This window comes from Galleria mellonella, unplaced genomic scaffold (assembly GCF_026898425.1).
Source record: "Galleria mellonella isolate WM207_F2 unplaced genomic scaffold, CSIRO_AGI_GalMel_v1 utg72, whole genome shotgun sequence".
Taxonomy (NCBI): domain Eukaryota; kingdom Metazoa; phylum Arthropoda; class Insecta; order Lepidoptera; family Pyralidae; genus Galleria; species Galleria mellonella.
The window spans coordinates 578,205-589,251 of NW_026442144.1; the positions used below are offsets into that span (position 1 = coordinate 578,205).

At 30.4% G+C, this 11,047-nt stretch overlaps 1 protein-coding gene and 1 long non-coding RNA gene across 2 annotated transcripts; both read right to left on the minus strand.

Moving 5' to 3' along the window:
- Nucleotides 1-1,347: 1,347 nt before the first annotated feature.
- On the minus strand, nucleotides 1,348-3,971 carry LOC113516946 (uncharacterized). The gene is made up of 3 exons (XM_026901454.3): nucleotides 3,681-3,971; nucleotides 2,544-2,743; nucleotides 1,348-1,782 (listed from the first exon to the last, which is right to left on the minus strand). The coding sequence occupies exons 1-3, from the start codon at nucleotides 3,789-3,791 to the stop codon at nucleotides 1,698-1,700; spliced, it is 396 nt and encodes a 131-aa protein (XP_026757255.2). The 5' UTR covers nucleotides 3,792-3,971; the 3' UTR covers nucleotides 1,348-1,697.
- Nucleotides 3,972-5,695: 1,724 nt separating this feature from the next.
- LOC116412794 (uncharacterized) lies at nucleotides 5,696-9,488 on the minus strand. Its single transcript, XR_004223894.2, has 3 exons — nucleotides 9,327-9,488; nucleotides 9,163-9,232; nucleotides 5,696-5,769 (listed from the first exon to the last, which is right to left on the minus strand). It is a non-coding gene; the product is annotated as an uncharacterized LOC116412794 (long non-coding RNA).
- Between the last annotated feature and the right edge of the window lie 1,559 nt (nucleotides 9,489-11,047).

The window sequence follows — 11,047 nt, forward strand, 5'->3', positions numbered from 1 at the left end:
TAACTTTTGACAGAAGACTACTGTAGAAGATCATGCTAACATTTTAGTTTTAAAATTCTGTTTTTTATTGAATGCGCTTAATTAATTATTATTATATTACAAGTATCAGAAATAAATGCATATTCGTTACTTTGCACCTCATTTTTTTGCACCTTTGCACCTCACAACATGAGAGTTCCTAGGTATTGAGTTATACAACAGCAAATCTACGAAAGTGGCGGTTTCGTAAGTTGCCAAAGAAAATAATTTATTTTAATATCTGGCAAACTAACGAAAGTGCCACTTTCGTAAATATACCAATGTATAAATCACGTGTTTTGGAGTAAACTTCAGTTTAAATAACAACATTCATGTAAAATAACTAAATTAGGATTGAAAAATTGATAAAATAATTATTGGAATTTTCAAATTAAAGTGTTTATTATAGAAAATATTATAAAAATATGCTAAGTTTACTTTGGGTATATCACAAAAATATGGAGATTCGAGCTATTCGATTTCTTTAACCGTTAGAGATAGAAAATTGGAAAATAAGCCACAATAAGTAGTACGACGCAAAATGTAGATTTTTAAAGAAATGTCAAATTTAAAGAAACTGCAGATTCGTAAATTTGCCATAAAGGTGACGATATAATATCGTCCCGCTAGGACTCTGTCGCGTATTATAAAACAAGACCTGAAGCTCGGTGCTTATCGTCGATATACAGGACATGCCCTGAAACAATCTTTACAATTAGAGTGGATCGATCAAAACATTGTCACGATACGCAGGTGAAAGGCACAGAAACTTAAAAAATCTTTGGAGTAAGCTATGGCGAAATTTCCCTTGGAAACAGTGCGTAAATCCATAGATTCGTGGTCAGACAGATTAAAGGCCTGTATAAAAGCCAAAGGTAGCCATTTTGAATAGAATATTTTTTTATATTTTTGTGAGACTTTAATAAATATGTAGGTATAAATTTTAGTAATATTACATTACTTCATAAAATAATGCATATTTATTTCTAACACATGGCTGGCCTAGGTACGTATATGTATAGCAGATTTTTTTTATTTAAAGCTTACACAGAGATGACCGAGATTTTATGCACATAGGACAAGTCTCTTTAATTTTAGATATGCCTTTGGAACAAAAGAAATATAACAGTCAGAAATCCATTGATTTAAGATAGTCGTAAAAAGTTGTTAAAATTTATAAACTCTATACTTATAAATATTTGGGTCATATCTCAAACCGGACTTCCTTCTTTGGTCGTAAACTAAATTTCATAGATTTATGGTTTATATTGTATGTATTATACTGATATTACGGAAATAGTGTAACCACGAGAGATTAAAATGGCTGCCTTACACGAATCATAAAATTTATTTTCCATAACTCATTTTAATTAAGAAACTTCATGGCATCTACCATAGAATAGAAATAATCTTTATTCAAATAGATATATTTACAAGCTCTTTCAAAATTTTTTTTAATTCTGTTACTGGTGTTCCATTGTCCTCGGTGAGCGTGGGATGCTTTTTAAACTCGATTTGGTGTACGTAATGAATCGTATTATAATTCCTTTATAAAACTGCTATTATAACCCAGTCCTGCCAACACACATCCTCTTTTTTAGTTTACATCATTCAGGAACAATATTAGACACAATAAAATGTAAGAGCATTGATTGGATCTTTATCAATATTTATGGTTATTAATTATGCTTTTCTTTTTCAAAATTTATTGCTTTGTCATTTGGAGGCCGTTTATTGTCAGTCTTGCTTCCTACTCCTTGAAATCTGAAAGTAATAGAATGAAAACTTATAAATAGCAATGTAGTATACATGTTTCCATTTCATACCACCACCTATTATATATTATACCGTAGTATTCCACTTTTTAGTCATCCTGCAAAGTATATTGGAGGAGATAACAAAAGGGGTGATCCATGTCTTGTGCAAGACATTGTTCAGGAATGCTAGATATCAAAAATTTATCTTTACATTTTCAAATCTTAGCATTGTGCGACGATAATTTAAAACTTGATATAGTTCCTACCGCTTTGTTTTTTGGTCTGGTCTGGTCAATGTGCTGTCTGTGAAACTAAAGAAATTTTTCAAAGAAACTTTAAATTCCCGTTCTATAAGATAGGTACTAACTTAACAGCTAAACCGTCATATTTATATCAAAATGTTTAGTTTTTATTTCCATGTAATTTTATGCCAAATATGAATTTATTCAGTTTCACGACATCTCACTCATGAAACACTACTTTCAAAGGATGCTAATCATGAACATTTATTTATATGTAAAGATACAGCCCTTTTATTAAATGCAACTTGTCATACAATTATTTAAAAATTATTATTTCGATAATATGTGATTTTGATTTTATTCTGTAGTACAATGTAAAATCTTATCTGTGTCTTTATTGACAAATCTAGCAATTTTGGTGCTTTGGGAATTTGCCAGATTTATTGTATCTCGAACGCAACATTTCTACAGGCATTACATTATATGTAAATATATTTATTTAATTAGGTACATATTTAAAACTTACTTTTTAATTTTAAACGGTTTCTTTTTTTCCTGTTTTGGTGGTTGATGATTAGTTTTGAAAGTTAATACATAACGTTTCACCACATCTACATTGACTGTGGTATTTTCCGGGTACATTCTTTTTTTCCACGCTTCTCTCTCCTCCATCCACATTCTTTGATACTCATAGGATAACAGCCATTCGATTCGCGATTTTCCTTCCTATTTTATAAATATTAAATATTGTTATACTAGAATAAAATGTAAAAAAATATTATTTTCTACTCTTTTTATCATTTGGAATAGCTGACGACTGTAGTTTGACGTTTGGTGATGTTTTAAGAGGGACGCTGCTGCCCACCCCTCCACTATAAATCTCTCTTACTCGTCTCTTACGATACCCACGGAAAAGGAAGGGGTGGCCTGTTCTATGCCGAGACCTATACAGCGATGTAAGTATGTAAATATATGTATGTATTTTAGTATATAAATATATGGTAATAAATGTTTATTGCACCATAAAGTTAGGTCACATTTATATAGCATAAGTTAAAAATTAAAATTGGCTTTGCCAATTTAACTTTAGTAGACTCAATTCAGTTTTGTGCAAAAGTGGCGATTGTACTAGGTATTAAGTATAAGAATCTGTGTCTCAGTTTACCCCGGTAGAACCAGAGAACTGCTTACTCGCAAATAGTATAACCGCCGGTCATCTATAGAATTAGACATGAACGGCATACGGATATCACAGAATACACAACGATGCCCTGGTATCCTTCATGTGTACTAAGGACTAAGGTATAATGCCTCCGTGCTCTGTAAATTCACTTAGTATCTCATTCTAATTCGAAAAATATATATACAAACTTCACGACAAATATACAAATAAGACTGAAGTAGTAATAAGTTCTTGGTGCCTAAATTGCTTAATGTTATGAAATTTATTTAATAAATGTATACGCTTAGTATTTGGAATGGAGAAAGACATAGGTTACTTTTTATCCCAGTCAATCAATAGTACATCCTGATCACGTGAATAAAGTTACGAATAAAAACTAGTATTCATATCGACTGGACATAAATAAATATAATAAGCTGGATCAGGCCAAAGTTTTTTTAATAGACACACAAATGTTAAAAAGTTAACACAACATCATACCATGAATTTCCAAGGTTGAGGATTATATTTGGGAAAATCAGATGAGATAATATTATGTACAGGGCGACATTGCATAGCTTTTTCCCATTTTATAACACCTATGCGACCCATAGTAATGAATAATTGTAAATTTTAAGTATGTATATACTCAATGGTTTTACTCACTTATATAAACATATCAATAAAAGTAAAAAAATTTAAAGTTGTAAATGACAGTATGAAGTTGATTATTAATGTAATTATGAATTGTAACCTATTTATGGTTTAAATTTAGAAAAAGTCTAGTAGGTACCTAAGTCTTTTTTTTTTTTTAATAGATGATAATGGAATGGTAGCGCCATCTGCGTTAACGGTATACTCTAGCAGAGCACCAGTGAAGGATGTAAGGGAGAATGAAAAGGCAGATCAGTTAACCCATTGTAATAAATACACCTGGAATTATGAATGTAATCGATCAAATAATAAAGAAAATAAAATTAGCGGTTATTTTGATTATTAGAAATAATCAAAATAACCGCTAAAAAATAATTTCTAACCTAAACACCCGATTATATTTGAAATATATATAGAGGGTTTAGATATCGATTTGAAAAGCAATTGGTCAAGTAACAAAGATCCTTTGGTTAGAATATATATAGCCGAATTTAAAATCTCCTTTTTGAAGTTATATTATGTAAAAAATAGTACAATATAAATATTTTTTTATTGAAAGAATATCCTCTATAAGAATACTTGCAACATCAAAAAATGACGCGAATTATTAAAAAAAATGTGAATATTTATAATTTTATTTATCCTCAAAATTTAATATGTTTATTGGGGGGGAAAGGGATTATTAATAATGGAGACTAGAAGTTCCATTGCTAGCAATGTACCCAACCAGGTCGACCTCCTCGCAGTTCTCCCTGGAAACTATCATGGTTATGATATGATTTTATAATGAATTCATCATGATAGGCTAACTGGCCTGTTTTCATTCTCATCGATCACACTTCACTGGTGCTCCGTCAGCGTATCCCGTTAGCGCAGACGGGGTTACCATACAATTTTAACCCATAAAAAAAATATGTTTATTGGTTATAAGCGATTCCTTTACTAGTTCTATTTTTTTATTTACAATATTTGCTCATCTAGTGTGCAAAAACTTTTATATAAATAAATATAGATACGTCGTGTGTGCAACTCTAATAAAGAAAAAAAGTTGAACCAGTTTTTAAGACTCGATACTCTATTAAAACCACATAAAAATTACAAAAATTGTCATAATATAGTTGTTAACAAAAGTGTTTGCTTGGGCATCTCTGTACCATTCGTGTTTCTACTGTGAAGCAGTTTGCATGGCTGTTTCGGTTTGAAGGGTGGGATATAGCAGTGAATTCACAGGACATAGAGGAATAACGAAGTCTTCGGGAATGAAAACGCATGGGGATATAATAGGCAAAACAGTATACTTCGTTTCTTCTATGGCACTGCTCATGTTTATAGGCGACGGTTATCACTTTCCATCAGGGGGGGCCGTCACCTTGTTTACCATTCTAATTTGCATAAAAAAAATTCTCTCCGAGATTCTCATGTAATGTAATAGGGAGTCATAATTTTTTTTTTAGTAATAATCTATAAATTTTTTAGCAATTTAAAATGGCAAACAAGCCGAAATGGGAACCGTCACCCACTTGAAATGGATGAAAATGAAATGGCAACTCCGCCTAGACTATTAAATTCGACAAGAATTAACCACGATTCATTTCCAGGATTAGCCGCGTGATAATCAAGATGATAGGCTATATTGCTAGCAATGAAGCCGTTAGACCACATTAATAACAATGCCTATATCTCCCCGTCGTCTTAGTAAACACTATGGCAATTGGCTTATTAAAAATTATTTTAAGGAGGATAGGGAGAGACCTTTTAAAAAAAACACTCTCAGGCATGTCTTTAAAACATAGTTGAAGCTCTGCTCACATTATAATAGGATGGACACAGAATAATGATACATCAGTAAAAAGAAACAAAAATGAGGTTTTTAATTTTTTTATTTTGTACATAAGCAGAAGTAAGAGACATTCATCTTATTACACCCACCATGTACCTGAAACAATAAAAGAAACAAATTTGAAATATCTTTTGACTAGAAAGTACTGATTGCACTGTACAAGTCTGTAAGTATTAATGTTCGCCATATAATAGTCCTTCAGATATTTTATTGTATATCGTAAGGGTGGAGATGGCTATTTATTTTTCCCTCCAATTCTTTACGTGATTCCCATAATGGGAAGACGACTGCCTCAGAGGGAACCTTCCTAATATATAAAAATCCAGGTCCAGGTTTCATTCGGTAGGTGGCAAAACAGCGTTTGCTAGTTTAATTAGTAAAATACCTAATGGAAGCGGTTGAAGCAGCGTTGCTAGATACAATTTTTTAGTGCTCAAAAATCTTCAACACTACTTCCTCCGAAGATACAATATCCTTTATTTTTACTGCTATCACAAATTTTACAATCCGTAAGGTATCATATGTTAAGCTAGGATACCTATCAGTAGTGTATCAATTTCATTCACATCGATTTAGTAGATTTTTGCGTAAAGATTAAGATACAGCTACCCATCTAAACCTCAAACCATAAACTTTTGCATTTATATCTAATAGCAGTGCATATACCATTTATAAATGGTAAATTTAAAATAAATTGTTCAAAATTCTCCTCGACAATTTTATTTTTGTCGAACAATATCTCTATTCAATTTCTTCTAAGGATAAATTTTTACACACAACACTGAAAAAATAGCATTACCAAGAACTTGTGCGATGACGGCAGAATGGCAAAACCTTATTAATATTATAAATGTGAGTTTGTTTGTTATTTTATTAGCATCTTTTAACGATTAATCCAATTACTATTACATTTGGTTAATACATGTATAACTTATGAAGGATGGAGAAGGCTATAGACTATTTTTTTTATTCCGGTTAGTGAATATCTCCCGGTTATGTAGACAAGGTTGCGAGTGAAAACTAGCAGTTTAATAATACAGTTGATCCATCATGACAATCAACATACTTATAATATAATATTAGTACTAATAAAGTAATACAATATAGCAACAATAGGAGTGAATGCAAAACATAACTAACTATATTGGAGAAGTACCTATTAGTCTGTAAATAATTTTCTGCTACTGACAGCGGTAGACTGCATCAAGTCAAAAAGTTATTATTCCAAATTCTTTCTATTAATAGAAAGTTAAGTACCTAGATAAGTTAATACTTATCTATCCGAAAATAAGTCCTTAACTTAGTACTATTTAAATGGTTTACAGATATAGTGGTCTATAATTCAAGAGTATGTTTGTAAATAATGTATAGATTTCAAAATGATGAAATCTCAGAGTATTATCAAGATAGAGATAATAAAATTGGTATTTATTTGAATTTAGGAAACCATAACTAGGTATGGGTTTTCTGGACAGAGTTCAAATAGTATGTTACAAAGTTTGTCATAATAAAAGCGGGAGTATTTTTTATTTAATGGCTAGACAATATGAAACATGTTGTATTAATAAACCTCTTGCAGGATTAATCAAAATAGATAATAATAGATTATAAGTCACCCACTTATAAAAAAAATAAATAAATAAAGATAGCTAATATAATCTGAAGTATGAAACAAAAACCAATTTGATTGAAGAGTAAATATTATAACAAAAGTTAGAAAATAAAAAAACAAGTTATCCTATTTTAACTGATGAAACACACATAATGCAGTCTTATCTTTTTAACTAAATCATTAACAGTAACAAAAATCTATAAAAGTATTTAAGTTTGTGGGTTTTCAACAGACTTCAAAGAGAAGGTTCTTAATTTGTTTGTCCTTTTTTAACTTTGTTAACTCATAATTCCATCAGTTGTAAACGAATTTAGAAATTATTTTTTTATGTGACAGGATATCTTTTATCTTTGTATTTACTAACAAATTGGCCCTAAAGTAATTATTTGAATTGGTTCAGTTTCAAAGTAATTAGTATTGCTACAAAGTTTTTTTTTTTAACCTAATTTTAGTTAATGTATTTACTTTTGTAAAGATTTAATATCAATATAGATATTAACTCAAGAGGGTTATCGGTTACAAATATGTGTGAAGGAAAATATGAAATAAACATTAATAGGATTTATAAACCATTACTCCACTAGAACTAGTTTCTTCTAATATATAGAATGTCAAGTTAAATACTATTGACATGTTGCTTAGGCATGTAGAAAATTGTTATTAATGTCTTGTTTTCTTTCATATTAAAATTAATGCTAGTAAGTAACAAAACCACTTCTAATATTAAAACTCAAAATTTTAAAAGTAATAACTAGGCCTGTGGGATATGATAACAATCCCTTAAGTTTAAATTTGAGAAGAGAATCCAAGTATAAAGCAATCTCTTATAATCTCTAATATTTAAAAATGTTAGTAAAGACTGACTGTGAATGGGCCGTCTTAAAATATTTTGTAAACTAGCTAATACTTAATGAAAGTAAATACCTAACATTTTTTATTTATGGGTGAGCTTGTCTCCCAATACCCTCACATAGGAAAGCATCAGTACAATAACACATTTTACAATAATAGAAATAACATTAGATTTTAAATCTCTGAATACAAACACTTCATGGTCATCCAACAACAAAATTTAACACATAATCAATTAAATTTAATTTCAGTCTCAATTCAAGTGTATTATAGCCCACCATACCCAATAAAAACATACTCAGATATATATGAGAATAAGACACCTTAAAACCATACTGTTTTATGTATAAGCTCCTTCCAAATTAGTTTTGGATTTTTCTACTATAAGTATATATATGATGCAATTTAGAATGGCAAACAAGCTGACGGCCCAACTAATGGAAAGTGGTAACAATCACCTATAGAAATTTAGACACATGTGGATTTCAAATAATTGCATTACTTTTGAATTTACTAGGAACAAAAGCATTATATAGCATTTTAATAGCTTGTATACAATTTAGCTGTTGTGCTTGTTGGAATACAAATCCGAGAGTTCTAAATGCCTGAGTGCACAATATGCATTGTAAAAGGTCTTAAGACATCAAAACCCCAGATCTCTCCACTTTACACTACTTATCAATGAGCTTCCCGACTGATAATTACACATAATTGTTTCTATTTACCCTAATAGGAAACAGGGGTGACAGATATGTATGTTAACATTTTAACTAATGGTTATACTGGAATATTTGGTATTATTGAATATTAAGTGATTATTTACACGTGTATAATATTATGGGATTATTTACACGTGTCTAAAGTTATGCACTAATATTAATAAAAATTTTAAATTAGATGAAAACCTATATTAGAGAAACACAGTATTACATATTCCCACCAATGAAATATTGTAAAACCAATATGATGCACATTTTAATGTAACCTAAGAAAATTAATATTTAAATAAGTTAATAAAAACTTACCATTTTATTTGGACCTCGCACGCATCTTCCTCCTTTTACGCTTTAGCCTCCGCATACGCTTTTTACGCCACTGTAATAAAACAAATGCAATTGTTAAAATGTGGTACTTACTTTATTTCGAAACAAATGGAATAAGGGATAATTGTAATAAATTGAAAAAATACCTTTGCTCTCATGTTAAATAAACTAAACTGTAGAAGATTGCTATGAAATATAAGTTTTATCTATAGTGATCGACTTTTACTTTAACGATACAATAATTAACATGTACACCGCTAAGAGATCCGCTTTCAAAAGAGAAATGATAATAAGCTGTGTTGCCCACTAAGCGTTAAGTGTTTACAGCAGGACTATACTATTCTTATCTATGGCAATATTGCCAGATGCAATCTTTTTATTTTAACCCAAATTTAAAATACAAAATTGGTACGACTTTCCTTCGTATCGATTTTTTCTATATTTGTTCATGTAATGATTACGCCAATGATAATAAATAAAATTCTATGTAACTTAATCCGATTTTTTACATGGAATTATTTAATACTTGCTCTGAAAATGCAAACTATATTGAAATTCCATTTTTACATTATTTATAGCACACTTATTCATAAAAATAAAAATCTTCTACATGTCTTTTTAATTACAACCCTGTTTTGCTACTTAGTTTCAAATTGGTAATTTATCTCAAAAGAAAGAGGCAAAACAAATCAATAGGTAAAATAGTTTTATCTATGAGGTAAAACTATATTAAAAATGTTCATATGTATTTTCGAGGTTCTCCTCATAAAAGTTTTTACCATAGACTTAGTATACCATATTAAGGTTTTACCATGATAGTTGTACAATCTTAGTATACCATATTGCAATATACTATTAGAATAGATACATGGTTTTTATACCTATGTAATAACATTTTATTAGACCGAGATCAGATCGAGAGCGAATCAAATACTATAGGGTAAATAAAATGTAAAATTATATTATGTATAATAGCATGATTACTTTCTTTTTTTTTATTTGATGGAGTTAATTAACCATTTTCCCACATTCTTCGCCATTGATAATAAAAACTAGGTAGTTAGGTAATTTCGTTACAATTATATTCAAGTTAATCTATCTGTACAATAACATTTAATGATTTGGTGTATGCATGATCATAATTTTTAAAATTTCACTATTTATTTTTAATTAAATTAATGAATATATAAAACTGTTCATATATATATATTTAACAATCGTGTTTAATCGTACGAGGGGAAGTCAAAAAGTTTGCGGAATGGAGGGGTTGGTTTACTCGTCCAGGTAGTATATTATATGCCAAGTTTGACCAAATCGGGTCCTTCACTTTTGAGTTATCTACCTGCAAGCAAATGAATCGGGAAGAAGTCAGCGAGTATGGAGAACATTTAACGCTGCGCCGTTATTAAATTCCTCACCAAGCAAGGAAAATCCGTTCAGATGATTTTTCAAGAGCTGTTAGCAGTTTACGCGGACTCTGCCCCTGGTAAAATCATGGTTTACAAATGGTTTTCATAGTCTTTTCAAACAAGGAAGAGAGTCTATTAAAGATGACCCTCGCTCCGGACGTCCAATTGAGGCCACCACATCGGAAATCGTCGCAAAAGTAGAAAAACTTATATTAGAAGATATCCGGCTGAAGAAAAAGCAACTTACAGCAATGGTTGGAGTAACCGAAACAAGTATTTTAAATATTCTACATTATCATCATCTTGGCATGACTAAGGGCAGTGCAAGATGGGTTCCAAGAATGCTCACGCCACTTCAAAAAGTGAGCGAGTCGAGTGTTTTTGAAAGTTTTGGAGCTCTGTGGAGAGAGTAAGGAAGAAGTTATGGCCCGGATTGTCACTGGAAATGAAACCTGGGT